The sequence below is a fragment of the Lonchura striata genome, chromosome 28 (assembly GCF_050655825.1).
Source record: "Lonchura striata isolate lonStrDom1 chromosome 28, ASM5065582v1, whole genome shotgun sequence".
NCBI lineage: Eukaryota > Metazoa > Chordata > Aves > Passeriformes > Estrildidae > Lonchura > Lonchura striata.
The window spans coordinates 982,767-1,002,474 of NC_140730.1; the positions used below are offsets into that span (position 1 = coordinate 982,767).

The 19,708-nt window shown below is 55.9% G+C and overlaps 1 protein-coding gene across 10 annotated transcripts in view; it reads right to left on the bottom strand.

Moving 5' to 3' along the window:
- Window positions 1–223: 223 nt before the first annotated feature.
- GATAD2A (GATA zinc finger domain containing 2A) overlaps window positions 224–19,708 on the bottom strand; it is a 34,640-nt gene continuing 15,155 nt past the window's right edge. For 3 of the 10 annotated variants that reach the window (XM_085562273.1, XM_085562274.1, XM_085562275.1), the window contains exons 3-12: window positions 16,347–16,609; window positions 15,245–15,356; window positions 12,768–12,896; window positions 10,788–10,880; window positions 7,726–7,857; window positions 6,623–6,790; window positions 4,559–4,823; window positions 3,390–3,709; window positions 2,640–2,808; window positions 224–494 (exon numbers count right to left, since the gene is read on the bottom strand). In XM_085562273.1, coding sequence (XP_085418399.1) covers window positions 364–494; window positions 2,640–2,808; window positions 3,390–3,709; window positions 4,559–4,823; window positions 6,623–6,790; window positions 7,726–7,857; window positions 10,788–10,880; window positions 12,768–12,896; window positions 15,245–15,356; window positions 16,347–16,600 — 1,773 coding nt within the window. In that variant the 5' untranslated portion in view covers window positions 16,601–16,609 and the 3' untranslated portion in view covers window positions 224–363. Of the gene's footprint in view, window positions 495–2,639; window positions 2,809–3,389; window positions 3,710–4,558; window positions 4,824–6,622; window positions 6,791–7,725; window positions 9,665–10,787; window positions 10,881–12,767; window positions 12,897–15,244; window positions 15,357–16,346; window positions 16,610–19,708 lie in introns of those variants that run through there. The other 7 variants (XM_085562279.1, XM_077788881.2, XM_085562277.1 and 4 more) reach the window with 6 other exon arrangements.

Below are 19,708 nucleotides of genomic sequence, written 5' to 3' on the forward strand. Positions count from 1 at the left end.
GCAAAAAGTTCGGCGTCGGCGAAGGCAGAGAGGAGTCGCTGAGTCCTTTCGTTTTTTGTTTTGTGCTGGTGCCAAAGAAATTCCAAAACTAAATACGGAAAAAAAAGCCAACCGAAAAAAAAAAAAAGAAGGAATTCTTTCTTCCCCCTTTCCCTGCCAGCTTCCATGAAAAATCTGGGAGCCAACGGAGCCGGGCTTCGGCCGCCCCGCCGCCGTCACTTCTCCCGGCAGGGACGGACGAGGAGCGGCGGCGTCGCATCCTGGAAATCCTCGGGGCGTCATCCAGTTGGGATGGAAGCGGATTCCACGGAATTGTGGTGGAAGAGGAAGGATGGCGGAGCCTGGCCAAGTTCTCCCTGGGAATTACTTCCACGTGGCCGACTGCGGGATGGAGCGGGGCGGGATCATGTCCAGGAGATACTCGCGCTGCCGCTCCACGGCCGAGGCCGACTTGTGCACGGCCAGCGCGGGGCTGGCGAAGGGCAGGGCCCCACCTGCGGGAAAACGGGAATTGCGGAGTCACGGGAGGCCGGGATAGCCCGGGAACGCCGCGAGAGGCAGGAGGGTGCACACGGGAATCGGGATTGGGACGCGGCCGATCCCGGTGGGACTCGGCGCCGCCGGGGTCCCAGCTCATCCCGAGAAACGCAAAGGGTTGGGGTGAGAAGTGGGATTGGACCTCTGGAATTAGGGAATAGCTTGGGAATGAGGGGGAAAAGAACAAAAAACCACGGAAAAGCAAGATTTAAATAGGGATTATCCCGTGGAAAAGCAAGATTTAAACAGGGATTATCCCACAGAAAAGATTTAAACAGGGATTATCCCATGGAAAAGATTTAAACAGGGATTATCCCACGGAAAAGCAAGATTTAAACAGGGATTATCCCACAGAAAAGATTTAAACAGGGATTATCCCACGGAAAAGTAAGATTTAAACAGGGATTATCCCGTGGAAAAGTAAGATTTAAACAGGGATTATCCCACGGAAAAGATTTAAACAGGGATTATCTCGTGGAAAAGTAAGATTTAAACAGGGATTATCCCACGGAAAAGATTTAAACAGGGATTATCTCGTGGAAAAGCAAGATTTAAACAGGGATTATCCCATGGAAAAGTAAGATTTAAACAGGGATTATCCCACGGAAAAGTAAGATTTAAACAGGGATTATCCCACGGAAAAGTAAGATTTAAACAGGGATTATCCCACTGCAATCCGGCACCTTCAGGTTCCAAACTCATCCCGGTTGGGATTAAAGTCAGGATTTGAGCTCTCTGGAATTATGGAATGGCTTGGGAATGAGGGAAATAATGGAAATTATAATGTATAAATAATGAAATTGTAACATATAAATTATTCTAATTAAATATCAAATTAAATTAAATCTATGAAATAATTTTCTTATTAAAAGAATAATATAAATACTATGTAACTATAGAAATCATAATATAAAATTATATTTAAAACTTCTATTTATTTATACATTAACTTTTCCTATTAATTCTATTATTTTACATTAAATATAAACCCCCATATATAAAATATACATAACTAAGATATAAAGCCTATACCATAAAATAAATAAAACCCTACATATGAAATATAAATTTACAAAAGAAATATAAATTATATCAATTTTAAAATATATTATCATATAAAGTTTTGACTCCAAATGGATAAACCTGGAATTTTTATTAATTTTAGCCACCATCCCATGAGGACAAATCACTCCAACACCAACTTTCATTTTCCAACTTCAGCACCACCCCATGAAAATTCCCATCCAAAAATTGGGAATTTTGGGCCGTGATGGCACCAACTTTCATTTTCCACCCTCAGTATCACCCCATGAAAATTCCCGCCCAAAATCTGGGAATTCTGGGCAGGGATGACACCAATTTTCACCTTCAACCCTCAGCATCACCCCCCAAAAAAAATGGTAATTTTGGGTACTGATGACACCAACATTCACCTTCCTACCTCAGCACTGCCCCACAAAAATTCCCACCCAAAAACTGGGAATTCTGGGCTGGGATGACACCAACGTTCACCTTCAACTTCAGTATCACCCCATGAAAATTGGGAATTTTGGGCAGTGATGACACCAACGTTCACCGTCAATCCTCAGCATCACCCCACAAAAACTGGGAATTCTGGGCGGTGATGGCACCGATTTCACCTTCAATCCTCAGCATCGCCCCATGGAAATTCCCACCCAAAATTGGGAATTCTGGGCTGGGATGGCACCAGCTTCACTTTCCACCCCAGCCCAGCTGCAGGAATGGCGAGCGGGTGCGGGCTGCGCCGGGCGCCGTACCCGCGCTGGGCGCCGTACCCACACCGGGCGCCATACCCGCACCAGGTGCCGTACCCACATCGGGCGCCGTACCCGCGCCGGGTGCCATACCCACCCTGGGTGCTGTACCCACACCGGGTGCCATACCCACACTGGGCGCCATACCCACACCGGGCGCTGTACCCGCACCGGGTGCCGTACCCACCCTGGGTGCCGTACCCACACCGGGCGCCGTACCCGCACCGGGCACCGTACCCGCACCGGGCACCGTACCCACATCGGGCGCCGTACCCACACCGGGCGCCGTACCCGCACCGGGCGCCGTACCCACGCTGGGTGCCGTACCTGTGCCCACGGGGCTCTTCTTCCAGGCGCCGCCCTTGCCGCCGGCTCTGTCGTGCCTGCCGGGCCGGCCGCCCGGCGCGGTGCCGCCCGAGGAACTCTGCAGCTTGGCCGAGGAGCTGAAGGCGTGCGGCGCCCCGCGCGAGGCGCCCCGCGGCATCGCGCCCGAGCTCTGGGGAGGGAAAGGCCACACACGGAACACAAACATCACCCGCTGTGGGATTTCCGGAGGAATTCCCGCCTGGCGCGGTGGGGAGGGAACGGGGTGGAATTCCCAGAGCAGCTGCGGCTGCTCCGTCCCTGGAATGCCCAAGGAAAGGTTGGAGGGGGCTCGGAGCAGCCTGGAAGGTGGGAATGGAGGGTCTCTGGGGGCTGAACTGGGAGATCTTTGGGCCTGGATCATCTTTGGGATGGGATGATCTCTGGGATTGGATCGTTTTTGGGACTGGATGATCTCCAGGACTGGATGATTTTTGGGATGGGATGATTTTTGGGATGGGATGATTTTTGGGATGGGATGATTTTTGGGCCTGGAAGATCTCTGGGACTGGACAATCCCCACAGCCTGGCAGAACACCTACAGCCCACCCACCCCAATCCCAACGCGAGGGCCAAAGCCGCAGGCCCTGGGACATTCCCCACAGCAGCCCTGGGACATTCCCCATGGCATTCCTAGGACACTCCCTGTGGCATTCCTGGGACATTCCCCACAGCATTCCTGGGACATTCCCCATGGAAGCGGCGCGTGCCCACCTGCTTGAGCGCGTGGTGCTGCCCCACGGGCTCGGCCTTGGGCTGCCCGGGCGGCGCCGCTTGCTGCAGGATCCTCTGCTCGATCTCCTGCTCCTGCTGCAGCGCCTTGACGAAGGCGGCCTTGAGCCGGTTCGTGTGCTCGGCCTTCAGGGCCTTCTTCTGGTTGGAGGCCATGCAGGTCTCGCACATGATGGTGCCGTTCTTCTCCTCCCGCCAGCGGCACGTGAAGTCCGTGTGGCACTGGGCACACAGGTAGGGCTCCCGGCAGGACACGGCCACCGCCACCTTCCCTGGGGGACAAAGACGGCGGGTCACCTTCCCTGGGGGACAAACACGGTGGGTCACCTTCCCTGAGGGACAAACACGGTGTGTCACCTTCCCCGAGGGACACACACGGTGTGTCACCTTCCCTGGGGGACAAACAGGGTGTGTCACCTTCCCTCAGGGACAAACACGGTGGGTCACCTTCCCTGGGGGATAAACATGGTGGGTCACCTTCCCTGGGGGACAAACATGGTGGGTCAGCCCCAGTGTCACCTTCCCTGGGGGACACACATGGTGTGTCACCTTCCCTGGGGGACAAACAGGGTGTGTCACCTTCCCTGAGGAATAAACACGGTGTGTCACCTTCCCTGAGGGACAAACACGGTGTGTCAGCCCCAGTGTCACCTTCCCTGGGGGACAAACACAGTGTGTCACCTTCCCTGAGGGACAAACATGGTGGGTCAGCCCCAGTGTCACCTTCCCTGAGGGACACACACGGTGGGTCACCTTCCCTCAGGGACAAACAGGGTGTGTCACCTTCCCTGAGGGACACACAGGGCAGCCAGCCCCAGTGTGGTTGAAATGGTTTTGGGGAGGTTTAAACGATTCCAGTCACGCTTAAACCCTGCACTTCTGGAGGTTTAACTGATCCCAGCCAGGTTTAACCGACCCCAGGCGGGTTTAACCAACCCCAATCAGGTTTAACCAACCCCAAGCAGGTTTAACCAATCCCAGCCAGGTTTAACTGACCCCAATCAGGTTTAACCAACCCCAGGCAGGTTTAACCAACCCCAGGCGGGTTTAACCGACCCCAGGCGGGTTTAACCCACCCCAGGCGGGTTTAACCCACCCCAGGCGGGTTTAACCCACCCCAGGCAGGTTTACCCGGCTCTGCCCGGGCTCACCTTGGCTCTCGAGCAGGTTCTGCACCACCTCCTCCAGCCCCACCAGGTAGATGAACTCGTTGTTGGCGGCGCTGGGCAGGAAGTTCATCTCGGGCGCGGGCGGCTTGGGCGGGGGGATCTCCAGCAGGGTCTTCTCCAGCTGCTTGCGCAGCGCCAGCTTGGCCGCGGCCTGCCGGCTGCCCGGCGCCTCGCCCGCGCCGCCCGCCGGGGCCGTGCCAGCCGGGCCCGCGGGCACCGCCGAGCCCTTCAGGGACGTGGGGGACGCCTGGAGAGAGACGGGAATGGGATACATCACTGGGAATCAGGGAATGGGATCCATGGGATCACTGGGAATCAGGGAATGGGATCCATGGGATCACTGGGAATGGGGGGAATCCCCGGTGCCGCCCGCCGCGGCTGTGCCAGCCGGGCCCGCGGGCACCGCCGAGCCCTTCAGGGACGTGGGGGACGCCTGGAGAGAGACGGGAATGGGATACATCACTGGGAATCAGGGAATGGGATCCTCGTTGGGTCATTGGGAATCAGGGAATGGGATCCATGGGATCACCGGGAATCAGGGAATGGGATCCATGGGGGATCACTGGGAATCAGGGAATGGGATCCTCGTTGGGTCATTGGGAATCAGGGAATGGGATCCATGGGGGATCACCAGGAATCAGGGAATGGGATCCATGGGATCACCAGGAATCACGGAACCTGACACTCTCAGCCCTCCCAGCCCATTCCCAGTGAGAATTCCCAGTCATTCCTGGAAACGCCAACCTGGACCTGCGGGATGTTGATGTTGGTCATTCCCACTCTTCCCATCCCACTCCTGATGGGAAAATCCCAGGAATTCCTGGGAATTGCTCAGTGTTCACCTCCATGATGTTGATGTTGGTCACTCCCACCCCTCCCACACCGTTCCTGGCAGGAATCCCAGCGGGAATTCCCGGGAATGCTGCTCACCTGTGGGATGTTGACCATTCCCACCCCTCCCACTATTCCTGGCAGGATTCCCGGCAGGAATTCCCGGGAATGCTGCTCACCTGCGGGATGCTGACCATTCCCACCCCTCCCACGCCGTTCCCAGCAGGAATTCCCGCGGGAATTCCCAGGAATGCCGCTCACCTGCGGGATGCTGACCATTCCCACCCCTCCCACGCCATTCCCAGCAGGAATTCCCGGGAATGCTGCTCACCTGCGGGATGTTGACCATTCCCACCCCTCCCACACCATTCCCAGCAGGAATTCCCGACAGGAATTCCCGGGAATGCTCCTCACCTGCGGGATGCTGACCATTCCCACCCCTCCCACTCCATTCCCAGCAGGAATTCCTGGCAGGAATTCCCGGGAACGCCGCTCACCTGCGGGATGTTGACCATTCCCACCCCTCCCACTCCATTCCCAGCAGGAATTCCTGGCAGGAATTCCCGGGAACGCCGCTCACCTGCGGAATGCTGACCATTCCCACCCCTCCCATACCGTTCCCAGCAGGAATTCCCGGGAACGCCGCTCACCTGCGGGATGCTGACCATTCCCACCCCTCCCACACCATTCCCAGCAGGAATTCCCGGCAGGAATTCCCGGGAATGCTCCTCACCTGCAGGATGCTGACCATTCCCACCCCTCCCACGCCATTCCCAGCAGGAATTCCCGACAGGAATTCCCAGGAACGCTCACCTGCGGGATGCTGACCATTCCCACCCCTCCCACTCCATTCCCAGCAGGAATTCCCGACAGGAATTCCCAGGAACGCCGCTCACCTGCGGGATGCTGACCATTCCCACCCCTCCCACACCATTCCCAGCAGGAATTCCCGGCAGGAATTCCCGGGAACGCCGCTCACCTGCGGGATGTTGACCATTCCCACCCCTCCCACACCGTTCCTGATGGGAATTCCCAGGAATGCTGCTCGCCTGCGGGATGTTGACCATTCCCACCCCTCCCACACCGTTCCCAGCAGGAATTCCCGGCAGGAATTCCCAGGAATGCCGCTCACCTGTGGGATGTTGACCATTCCCACCCCTCCCACTCCATTCCCAGCAGGAATTCCCAACAGGAATTCCCAGGAATGCCGCTCACCTGCGGGATGTTGACCAGCAGGCTGGCGCTGGGCACGTTGGCCACGCGGATCAGGCCCTGCTGGATGATGCGCTGGCCCTGCAGCTGCACCGCGGGCACGGCGGCGCGCGGCGCCAGCAGCAGCGGCGGCGGGCCCGCGCTCGCGTGCTGCCGCATGCCGTGCATCTGCTGGGAAAACACGGAAAAGGCGCTGGGAATGCCCGGGAAAAGGGCAACCCGCCAGGAAAAGGAACCCGGGCTGCCCTTCCCAGGAGACCAGAGATGCTCCCAGCATTCCAGCCCCCACATTCCCACGTTTCTGAGTGGATTTGCTGGGGAAACATTGAAAAGGTGCTGGGAATCTGTGGAAAAGGGGGTGGGAATCTGTGGAAAAGGGGGTGGGAATCCATGGAAAAGGAGGTGGGAATCCGTGGAAAAGGGGGTGGGAATCCGTGGAAAAGGAGGTGGGAATCCGTGGAAAAGTGGGACTTGACAAGGAAAACAAACCCAGGAATAATTTTCCCTTTCCCTCTGTCTTTCCCTTTCTTTCCAAAACCAGGGGATTCTGAGCATTCCAGCCCCAAATTCCCAAATTTCTGAGTCCCAACTCCCGAGTGCTGCTGGAATCGATGGGTACAAAGGAGAACGGGAAGGAAAAACAAGGAAAAGCAGGGAAAAACAGGGAAAAGCAGGGAAAAACAGGGAAAAACAGGGAAAAAGAGGGAAAAGCAGGGAAAAGCAGGGAAAAGCAGGGAAAAACAGGGAAAAAGAGGGAAAAAGAGGGAAAAAGAGGGATTGGCTTCCACTCCCTCCTCCTGCTCTCATCCAGCCCCAGGAAATGAGGGACAAAGGGGAATTTTCCCATTTCAGGGCTAGAATTGGTGGGATAACCAGGAGGAAAACCAGGAAAAGCAGGAATTGCCTCCCACCCCTTTTCTGGGAGACTCCCAGAAAATCCCCCCCAGAGGAAAAAACGCCCGAAATTAACCCCAAAAATGCCGGAAAACGCCGTTTTCCTGGGACACACAAGAGCCCGCACCGCCGCGGGACGTCGGAAGCGAGCCGAGGGGGAAATCCCGGATTTTCCCATGGGATGGGAAGGGGGAAAAGCGGGAGCAGCTCACCTGGGCCCCTCGGACCAGGGGCGGCATGACGATCTGCGGGCTCTGCTGCGAGCCCAGCTTGGAGGCGGCCGCCGGGCCGGCCCGGAGCAGCGGCGGCGGGATCCCGGAGCCGGGAACGCGGCTGGACGAGGCCTGGAAAAACGGGAACGGCCTCAGCCCCGGCCGGCAGCGCCGGGAAAACCGGGACAGGGAGGGACGGGACACGTCCGGGAGACAACGCGTTGGGAAGGCTGGAAAGGGGAGAAAAACGGGGCAGCGGTGGCATTCCTGGGAATGGAATGTTGGGAATTGTGGGGATGAAGTGTTGGGATTCCTGGGAATGGAATGTTGGGAATTGTGGGAATGGAAGTGTTGGGAGTTTTGGGAATGGAATTGTTGGGATTCCTGGGAATGGAAGTGTTGGGAATTGTGGGGATGGAAGTGTTGGGAATTGTGGGAATGAAGTGTTGGGAATTGTGGGAATGGAAGTGTTGGGAATTGTGGGAATGGAAGTGTTGGGAATTGTGGGAATGGAAGTGTTGGGATTCCTGGGAATGGAAGTGTTGGGAATTGTGGGAATGGAAGTGTGGGAATGGAAGTGTTGGGATTCCTGGGAATGGAAGTGTTGGGATTCCTGGGAATGGAAGTGTTGGGATTCGTGGGAAGGAAATGTTGGGATTTATGAAGGGAAAGGAAAAGCAAGGAAAACACAGAGGAGGGAAGAAAAACATTGGGAAAAATCCTGGGAGAGGAATGAGGAGAAAGGGAAAGCTTTGGGAAAATCCTGAAGAGGAAAAAATGGGGGGAAAAGGACAAAAATGGGGGGAAAAAAGCGGTGGGAATTGTGGGATTTCTGGGAATGGAAGTGCTGGGGTTTGTGGGAATGGAAGTGCTGGGATTTGTGGAGGGAAAGGAAAAGCAGGAAAAAAGAAATGGAGAGAAGAAAAGCATTGGGAAAAATCCTGGAAGAGGAGAAGGGAAAAGCCCCAGGAGAAATCATGGAAGAGAAAAAGGAATCACAGGAAGGAAAAGATCTGGGAAAAAAATCTGGGAAGAGTGAAAGGAAAAGCAGGAAAAGAAAAAGAAAAAGGGAAGAGAAAGTTCTGGAAAAATCATGGAAGAGGGAAAGGAATGAGGAGAGAGGAGTTTGGAAAAGCTGCTGCCCGAGGATTCCCGGAATTCCAATCCTCAAATTCCCTCCTGGTGCTGGGCCGGGATAGTCCCAAAATTCCAAACTTTCCTCTGCATCCCAATCCTGGCCTTTCTCCCCTCCCTCCTTCCTGGATCAGGGAATTCCCCCTTCCCAGGATTTGGGATGTCGGGAATTTCCATCCCGAATTTCCATCCCATTCCCGCGGAATCCCTCGGCTCCTCCCTCTGGAATTCCTGGAATTCCAGCCAAAGCCAATCCACGTTCATTCACCCAAAATTCCATAGGAATTGTTGGGATAAACAGGATTTTCAGGGTTAAATCCAAGATTCCCTGAAGGTTTTCCAGTTCCTCTGGAAGTGCTTCCAAAGGAAAGATTCCCACGCCTCTGGATTAGGGAATGGCTCCTAGAGGAGGGCAAATCCCTCCCTTTCCTGGAATTCCAGGGGTTTTCCAAACCCTTTCCTAAGGAAAATCCCTCGTGCTGGAGCAGTCTGGGGCTCTGGGTCCCGTTATCCCAAAGGAAAAGAGGAAAAGCAGGAATGTTCTAATCCCAAGGGATTTCCAGGGTGATTGACAGCTGTCCATGGATTCTGGGGATTTCCTTCCCCGAGGATTCCCAGGATTTAGCTCAGCCTGGAATGGGATCGCTCCCACCCCGAATCCTGGAATTCCCCGACAGAATCCTGGGATTCCCCGACAGAATCCTGGGATTCCCTTAACAAAACATCCCGCGATTCCCGAGCTCTTCCAAAGAAAATCCAGGAATTCCCTCCCAGAGAATCCTGGGATTCCCTCGCAAATTCCAGAGAGAATCCCGGGATTCCCTCAGCAATTCCAGAGAGAATCCCGGAATTCCCTCAGCAATTCCAGAGAGAATCCCGGAATTCCCTCAGCAATTCCAGAGAGAATCCCAGAATTCCCTCAGCAATTCTGGAGAGAATTCCGGAATTCCCCCAGCAATTCCAGAGTGAATCCCGGGATTCCCTCAGCAATTCCAGAGAGAATCCTGGAATTCCCCCAGCAATTCCAGAGAGAATCCTGGAATTCCCCCAGCAATTCCAGAGAGAATCCCGGGATTCCCCCAGCAATTCCAGAGAGAATCCTGGAATTCCCTCAGCAATTCCAGAGAGAATCCCGGGATTCCCTCAGCAATTCCAGAGAGAATTCCCTGGAATTCCCCAGAGGAATCCGCTGGCTCAGGAATCCCAATCCCTCCTTTCCCGTTATCCCTAAATCCCGTGGGAGCTGGGCGATGCTGGCGGCTTTTCCCGGGAATGCCGGGCTTTTCCCGGGAATGCCGGGCCTCTCCCGGGAATGCCGGGCCTCTCCCGGGAATGCCGGGCTTTTCCCGGGAATGCCGGGCCTCTCCCGGGAATGCCGGGCCTCTCCCGGGAATGCCGGGCTCTTCCCGGGAATGCCGGCCTCTCCCGGGAATGCCGGGCTTTTCCCGGGAATGCCGGGCCTCTCCCGGGAATGCCGGGCTTTTCCTGGGAATGCCGGGCCTCTCCCGGGAATGCCGGGCCTCTCCCGGGAATGCCGGGCCTCTCCCGGGAATGCCGGGCTCTCCCGGGAATGCCGGGCTCTTCCCGGGAATGCCAGGCTTTTCCCGGGAATGCCGGCCTCTCCCGGGAATGCCGGCCTCTCCCGGGAATGCCGGCCTCTCCCGGGAATGCCGGCCTCTCCCGGGAATGCCGGGCCTCTCCCGGGACTGCCGGCCTCTCCCGGGAATGCCGGGCTTTTCCTGGGAATGCCGGGCTTTTCCTGGGAATGCCGGGCTTTTCCCGGGAATGCCGGCCTCTCCCGGGAATGCCGGCCTCTCCCGGGAATGCCGGGCTTTTCCCGGGAATGCCGGCCTCTCCCGGGAATGCCGGCCTCTCCCGGGAATGCCGGCCTCTCCCGGATCTTTCCCGCTTTCCCGGCTCCCACTGACCTGCAGGGAAGCTTTTCCCGCGGGAACGGCCTGGGGGCCCCGCACCAACGGCGGCGGCGCGGCCGCGGCGCTTCCGGAGGGGCCCGAGGAAAGCTGGAAAAGGAAACAGCGGAAAGAGAGCAGCGGGAAAAGGCTGGAAAAGCGGGAATACAGAGCGGGAGCGCAGGAGGCCGGCAGCGGCGGGAAAATCCGGGAAAATCCGGGAAAATCCGGGGAAATCCGGGAAAATCCTGGGGAAATCCAGGGGAAAATCCTGGGGAAAATCCTGGGGAAAATCCGGGAAAATCTGGGGAAAATCCTGGGAAAATCTGGGGAAAATCCGGGGAAAATCCGGGGGAAAATCCTGGGGAAAATCCTGGGGAAATCCAGGGGAAATCCTGGGGAAAATCCTGGGGAAATCCTGGGGAAATCCTGGGGAAAATCCGGGAAAATCTGGGGAAAATCCTGGGAAAATCTGGGGAAAATACGGGGAAAATCCTGAGGAAACCTGGGGAAAATCCTGGGGAAATCCTGGGGAAATCCTGGGGAAATCCTGGGGAAATCCTGGGGAAATCCTGGGGAAATCCTGGGGAAATCCTGGGGAAATCCTGGGGAAATCCTGGGGAAATCCTGGGGAAATCCTGGGGAAAATCCTGGGGAAATCCGGGGAAAATCCTGGGGAAATCCGGGGAAAATCCGGAGAAAATCTGGGGAAAATCCTGGGATCTGCTCCCGCTCATCCCGGCCCCGCCTGGGGCAAGGGGCTTTGGGAATTGAAAGGAAAATCCTCAGGAACTGGCAGGAGAATCCTTGGGAATTGTCAGGAAAATCCTTGGGAATTGTCAGGGAAATCCTCGGGAATTGTCAGGGAAATTCTCGGGAATTGGCGGGAGAATCCCGGGAAAGGGAAGACAAGACACCAGGGACTTCAAAATCCCAGGATGAGGGTTGAAAATTCCTTGGAAAAAGGCTAAAATATCCCAGAAAAATGTTTTAAAAATCCAGGAAAGGGCTTAAAAAATCCAGGAAAAAAGCCACACCAGGGACTTCAAAATCCTGGGAAAAGGACTGAGAATTCCTGGAAAAGGGCTGGGAATTCTGGGAAAAGGGCCGGGAATTCCAAGAAAAGGGTTGGGAATTCTGAGAAAAGGGTTGGGAATTCTGGGAAAAGGGCTGAGAATTCCTGGAGAAGGGCTGGGAATTCCAAGAAAAGGGTTGGGAATTCTGAGAAAAGGGCTGAGAATTCCTGGAGAAGGGCCGGGAATTCCAAGAAAAGGGTTGGGAATTCTGAGAAAAGGGCTGGGAATTCTGGGAAAAGGGCCGGGAATTCCAAGAAAAGAGTTGGGAATTCTGAGAAAAGGGTTGGGAATTCCTGGGAAAGGACTGGGAATTCTGGGAAAAAGGTTGGGAATTCTGGGAAAAGGGTTGGGATTTCCTGGGAAAAGGGCTGAGAATTCCTGGAAAAGGGCTGGGAATTCCCGGAAAAGGGCTGGGAATCCCTGGGAAAGGGCTGGGAATTCTGAGAAAAGTGACGGGATTCCCGGAACAGCGCTGGGATTCCTGGAGCAGGGCCAGAATTCCCAGAGAAAGGCTGAGAATTCCCAGAAAAGGGCCAGAAATCCCGGAGCAGGGCCGGGATTCCCAGAAAAGGGCCGGAATTCCCAGAGCAGGGCCGGAATTCCCAGAGAAAGGCTGAGAATTCCCAGAGAAAGGCTGAGAATTCCCAGAGAAGGCCATTCCTGGGGCGGCTCCGGCATTCCCAGAGCAGCTCCGGCATTCCCGGTGGAGCGGCTCTGCCATTCCCGGGGCGGCTCCGGAATTCCCGGGGCAGGGCTGGCATTCCCAGAGCAGGGCCGGAATTCCCAGAGAAGGCCATTCCTGGGGCAGGGCTGGAATTCCCAGAGCGGCTCCGCCATTCCCGGCGGCTCCGGCATTCCGGCGGCTCCGGCATTCCGGCGGCTCCGGCATTCCGGCGGCTCCGGCATTCCCGTGGCTCCGTACCTTGGGCGCCGGCGGCTCCTTGTGGCTCTGGCTCTGCCGCAGCTTCTTGAGCAGCACCAGCTTCGCCTCCTCCAGCCGCAGCTCCTCCCGCAGCTGCTTGATCAGCCGCTCCCGCTGCTCCGGGCTCCGCTGGGATCCCGGGAATAACGGTGTCAGCATCCCAATCCCGGTGTTCCCAATCCCGGTGTTCCCAATCCCAGCATTCCCAATCCCAGCATTCCCAATCCCAGCATTCCCAATCCCAGCATTCCCAGCCGCAGCTCCTCCCGCAGCTGCTTGATCAGCCGCTCCCGCTGCTCCGGGCTCCGCTGGGATCCCGGGAATAACGGGGATCAGCGTTCCCAATCCCGGTGTTCCCAATCCCGGTGTTCCCAATCCCGGTGTTCCCAATCCCGGTGTTCCCATCCCAGTGTTCCCATCCCAGCATTCCCAATCCTGGTGTTCCCAATCCCGGTGTTCCCATCCCAGTGTTCCCATCCCAGCATTCCCAATCCTGGTGTTCCCAATCCCGGTGTTCCCAATCCCAGTGTTCCCAATCCCAGTGTTCCCAATCCCAGCATTCCCAGCCGCAGCTCCTCCCGCAGCTGCTTGATCAGCCGCTCCCGCTGCTCCGGGCTCCGCTGGGATCCCGGGAATAACGGCGTCAGTGTTCCCAATCCCGGTGTTCCCATCCCAGCATTCCCAATCCCAGCATTCCCATTCCCAGCATTCCCAATCCCAGCGTTCCCAATCCCAGCATTCCCAATCCCAGCATTCCCAGCCGCAGCTCCTCCCGCAGCTGCTTGATCAGCCGCTCCCGCTGCTCCGGGCTCCGCTGGGATCCCGGGAATGACGGCGTCAGCATCCCAATCCCGGTGTTCCCAATCCCGGTGTTCCCATCCCAGTGTTCCCATCCCAGCATTCCCAGTCCATTCCCAGTCCATTCCCAGCCCATTCCCATTCCCAGTCCATTCCCATTCCCATTCCCATTCCCATTCCCAGTCCATTCCCAGTCCATTCCCATTCCCAGTCCATTCCCATTCCCAGCCCATTCCCATTCCCAGTCCATTCCCATTCCCAGTCCATTCCCAGTCCATTCCCATTCCCAGTCCATTCCCATTCCCAGTCCATTCCCAGCCCATTCCCATTCCCAGTCCATTCCCATTCCCAGCCCATTCCCATTCCCAGCCCATTCCCATTCCCAGTCCATTCCCATTCCCAGTCCATTCCCATTCCCAGCCCATTCCCATTCCCATTCCCATTCCCAGTCCATTCCCATTCCCAGCCCATTCCCATTCCCAGTCCATTCCCATTCCCATTCCCATTCCCAGCCCATTCCCATTCCCATTCCCATTCCCATTCCCATTCCCAGCCCATTCCCAGCCCATTCCCAGCCCGGAGGAGCCCGAGGGACAGGGAGGAGTCCCAGGGAAAATGTGGGATTTTCCCACCCATAAATCCCATGGAAGGGTTAAGGGAGGAGAATTCCCAGCTGGAATTGGGAATTAGGAGAAGCCATGGGGGTGGGTGGAGCGGGAAGGGGAAAATCCGGGATTTTTGCGTAAAAAAAAATGAAGTGGGAAGGGTTAAATGAGAATTCCCAGCTGGAATTGGCTCCCGGGCATTGGGATTGTGAAGGAATGGGAATGGATGGGGCTGGGAGCGAATTCCGAGAGAAAAATCTGGGATTTTTCCATTAAAAAATTCATCGGAAAGGCTAAACGAGGAGCATTCCCAGCTGGAATTGGCTCCCGGGCGTTGGGATTGTGAAGGAATGGGAATGGATGGGGCTGGGAGGGAAAAACGTGGCTGATCCCGGGATTTCCCAGCCAATCCCGGGATTTCCCAGCCAATCCCGGGATTTCCCAGCCAATCCCGGGATTTCCCAGCCAATCCCGGGATTTCCCAGCCAATCCCGGGATTTCCCAGCCAGTCCCGGGATTTCCCAGCCAATCCCAGTTAACCCTAAACCAATCCCAGTTAACCCTGACCAATCCCGGGATTTCCCAGCCAATCCCGGGATTTCCCAGCCAATCCCGGGATTTCCCAGCCAATCCCAGTTAACCCTGACCCATCCCAGTTAACTCTGACCAATCCCGGGATTTCCCAGCCAATCCCGGGATTTCCCAGCCAATCCCAGTTAACCCTAAACCAATCCCAGTTAACCCTGACCCATCCCAGTTAACCCTGACCCATCCCAGTTAACCCAGTTAACCCCAGTGGACCCCAGTTAGTTAGCCCCAGTTAACCCCAGTTAACCCCGGTTAGCCCTGGTTAGTCCCGGTTAGTCCCAGTTCCCCCGGTTCCCCCAGTTACCCCGGTTAGTCCCAGCTAACCCGGTTAGCCCTGGTTAGTCCCGGTTAGTCCCAGTTCCCCCGGTTACCCCGGTTCCCCCGGTTAGTCCCAGTTACCCCAGTTACCCCGGTTAGTCCCGGTTACCCCGGTTCCCCCGGTTAGTCCCAGTTAACCCAGTTAGCCCCAGTTAACCCGTCGGTTACCAGCAGCGCGGCCGGGCCGGGCGGGGCCGGGCCGAGCCCGTTGAGGCGCGGGCTGGAGGGTTCATTGTCCGACAGCACGATCACGTCTGGGGACGGCTCCCGACGGGAATCCCTGCGCATGGGATGGACACGGGACATGGGACATGGGACATGGGACACGGGATGGACACGGGATGGACACGGGATGGACATGGGACACGGGATGGACACGGGATGGACACGGGACACGGGATGGACACGGGATGGACACGGGACACGGGATGGACACGGGACATGGGATGGACACGGGACACGGGATGGACACGGGACACGGGATGGACACGGGACACGGGACACAGGATGGACACGGGACACGGGATGGACACGGGACACGGGACACGGGATGGACACGGGACACGGGACAGCGCGGTCAGACATGGGACACGGGTCAGACACAGGGCACGGGACACGAGACACGGGACACGGGACACAGGACACGGGACAGTGCGGGACAGACACGGGACACGGGACACAGGACATGGGACACGGGACATGAGACACGGGACACGGGACAGACATGGGACACGGGACATGGGACAGCATTCCCGGGATCGGGTCAGACACGGGACAGCACAGGACAGACACGGGACACGGCACATGGGACAGACACGGGACAGACACGGGACAGACACGGGACAGACACAGGACAGCACGGTCAGACACAGGACAGCACGGTCAGACACGGTCAGACACGGGACAGACACGGGACAGACACGGGATAGACACGGGACAGACACGGGACAGACACGGGATAGTGCAGGACAGACACGGGACAGACACGGGACAGACACGGGATAGTGCAGGACAGACACAGGACAGACACGGGACAGACACGGGACAGACACGGGTCAGCATTCCCGGGAGCAGCATTCCCGGGATCGGGTCACACAGGGACACCATTCCCGGGAGCATTTCCGGGATTCTCTTCCCAACTTTCCCACGATTCCAAAGGAAAAACCGGGAAGCTCCCAAACAACCAAACTCCAACTCCACCCCGAGGATGAGAAGGGCTCCAAAGCCGTTCCCGAGCCCAGGAATTCCCGGAATTCCAAGGAATCCTCACCCTTTGGATGTGCTCATGTCCACGGGCTCGTCCCCGGCCGGCAGCTCCGCTCTGTCGGCGCCTTTGGCCTCGGCGCCTTTCGGCATTCCCGGGATTTTCCCGGCTCCGGGATCCGCTGTGATCCTCGCGTCCCCCTCGGAGCCGAGCTCGGATCCCGGAATTCCTTTGTCCATCCTGAGTTTTTTATTGTCCGGCTCCGATTCCCGCTCCAGGGCGCGCTTCTGGCTCCGGGTGCGGCATGAGTCCTCACTCATGGCGAGGGCCTGCAGGGAAAGGGTTAAAACTCCGGGAAATCCCGGGAAAAGGGGGGGAATCCCGGGAAAAGATCCCGGAAAAGGGGGGGAATCCCAGGAAAAGATCCCAGGAAAAGGGGGGGAATCCCGGGAAAAGATCCCGGGAAAAGGGGGGGAATCCCGGGAAAAGATCCCGGGAAAAGATCCCGGGAAAAGATCCCAGGAAAAGGGGGGGAATCCCGGGAAAAGATCCCGGGAAAAGGGGGGGAATCCCGGGAAAAGATCCCGGGAAAAGGGGGGGAATCCCGGGAAAAGATCCCGGGAAAACGGGGGAAAAAAAAACCAGGAAAAGGGGGAAAAAATCCTAGGAAAAGAGACATCAAAGGGTTAAAAATCCCAGGGAAAAAAGGGGGAGGAAATCATGGGAAAAGGGGGGGAAATCCCGGGAAAAGATCCCGGGAAAAGGGGGGGAATCCCAGGAAAAGATCCCAGGAAAAGGGGGGGAATCCCAGGAAAAGATCCCAGGAAAAGGGGGGGAAATCCCGGGAAAAGATCCCGGGAAAAGGGGGGAAAAAAACCCCAGGAAAAGGGGGAAAACATCCCAAGAAAAGAGACATCAAGGGGTTAAAAATCCCGGGAAAAAAGGGGGAGGAAATCCTAGGGAAAGGGGGGGGAATCTCGGGAAAAGATCCCAGGAAAAGTGGGGGGAAATCCTGGGAAAAGGGGGGGGAAAATCCCGGGAAAAGGGGAAAAAAAAATCTCCTTGGAAGGGGGTTAAAAATCCTGGGAAAAGGGGGGGGAAATCCCGGGAAAAGGGGAAGAAAAATCCCGGGAAAAGGGGAAAAAAAATCTCCTGGGAAGGGGGTTAAAAATCCTGGGAAAAGGGGAGGAAAAATCCCGGGAAAAGGGGAAGAAAAATCCCGGGAAAAGGGGAAGAAAAATCCCGGGAAAAGAGACATCAAGGGGTTAAAAATCCCAGGAAAAAGGGAAGCAACGAAGAGTTAAAAATAGGGAAAGGGGAAAAAAAAGGGGGAAAGGGTTAAAAATATCAGGAATGGTGGGAAAAATCCTGGGGGAAATATCCCGGGAAAAAGGGAGAAATCCCAGGAAAAGGGAGACATCAAGGGGTTAAAAAGTCTTGGGAAAGGGGGGGGAAATTCCCGGGAAAGGGTTAAAAAAATCGGGAAGAGGGGAGGAAAATCATGGGAAAGGAGAGAGATCAAGGGGTTAAAAGATTCTGGGAAAAGGAGGAAAAATCCCCGGAAAGGAGGGAGAATATTCCCGGGGAAATCCCAGGAAAAGGGAGACATCAAAGGGTTAAAAAATCCCGGGGAAAGGGGTGGGGAAATCCTGGGAAAAGGAGAGGAAAAAGTCCAGGGAAAGGGGAGAGAACTGGCAGTTAAAAATCCCGGGAAAAGTGAAAATTCCCGGGAAAATGTCCCGGGAACAGGGAGAGAGCAGGGAGGGAAAAATCCTGGGAAAGGGGCTGCAGAATCCCGGGAAAAGGGAGGCACGAAGGGGTTAAAAATCCCGGGAATTCGGGATGGAATTCCTCCATTTCCAGCCAGGACAAAGTCCGGGAAAACTCTGGTGGGAAGAGCAGCCCGGGAAAGGAGGGAAAAAACCTGGAAAAGGGGCTGGAAAACCCCTGGAAAAGGGGAGGGAAAAAACCTGGAAAAGGGGCTGGAAAATCCCTGGAAAAGGGACGGGAAAAAACCTGGAAAAGGGGCTGGAAAACCCCTGGAAAAGGGGAGGGAAAAAACCTGGAAAAGGGGCTGGAAAACCCCTGGAAAAGGGACGGGAAAAAACCTGGAAAAGGGGCTGGAAAACCCCTGGAAAAGGGGAGGGAAAAAACCTGGAAAAGGGGCTGGAAAACCCCTGGAAAAGGGGAGGGAAAAAACCTGGAAAAGGGATGGGAAAAAACCTGGAAAAGGGAGGGAAAAAACCTGGAAAAGGGACGGGAAAAAACCTGGAAAAGGGGCTGGAAAACCCCTGGAAAAGGGGAGGGAAAAAACCTGGAAAAGGGATGGGAAAAAACCTGGAAAAAGGATGGGAAAAGGGAGGGAAAAAACCTGGAAAAGGGGCTGGAAAACCCCTGGAAAAGGGACGGGAAAAAACCTGGAAAAGGGGCTGGAAAACCCCTGGAAAAGGGATGGGAAAAAACCTGGAAAAGGGATGGGAAAAGAGAGGGAAAAAACCTGGAAAAGGGGCTGGAAAACCCCTGGAAAAGGGGCTGGAAAACCCCTGGAAAAGGGGAGGGAAAAAACCTGGAAAAGGGGCTGGAAAACCCCTGGAAAAGGGAATTCCGGGAGTTTTTCCAGCTGGAAACCTCTCCCAGGAGAATCCCAGCCCATCCCAATGCCCAGGGCAGGAAAGGGAAGAAAAGAGGGAAAAAATTCCTCTGAAATCCCAGGGAAACCTTGGAAAAGGAGGATTTGAAGGATTTTCCAGGAACGGGGATGGGGTTGGATTTGGAGGGAAATTCCCAAATAAAATCCTGATGAAAATTCCAATAAAGTTCCAAAGAAAAAGGAGAAACTTGGGCTGAAAATTCCATCTTTTCCCACGTCCTGGAATTCCTCCCCGGGAATTTTGGAAGCCAAAATTCCAACAACCAAAATTTCGGGAACAGGAAATTCCCAGAGGCGGAAAAGTGGGATTCCAACACTTCCCAAAACTTTCCATGGATTTGCTGCTCCCAAGGATTCCCGGGAGAGATTCCTGCATAGCCCGGCCTCGGATCATCCCAAAATTCCTGGGAATTCCCTTTTCTGGGAGGTTTTCCCAGGAAAATCCACGGGAATTCCCGGCTGAACGACTCCAGTCCTTGGCTGGCAGCGCCAGGGGGAATTCCCAAACTTTTCTTTGGGAATGCAGCGCCAATCCCACTTTTGCCACCCAAACTTGGGGAGAGCAGCAGGTGGAAAAGTGGGATGGAGCCTCTGGAAAAGCGGGATGGAACCTCTGGAAAAGTGGGATCAAGACTCTGGAAAAGTGGGATGGAGCCTCTGGAAAAGTGGGATGGAGCCTCTGGAAAAGTGGGATGGAGCCTCTGGAAAAGTGGGATCAAGACTCTGGAAAAGTGGGATGGAACCTCTGGAAAAGCGGGATGGAGCCTCTGGAAAAGTG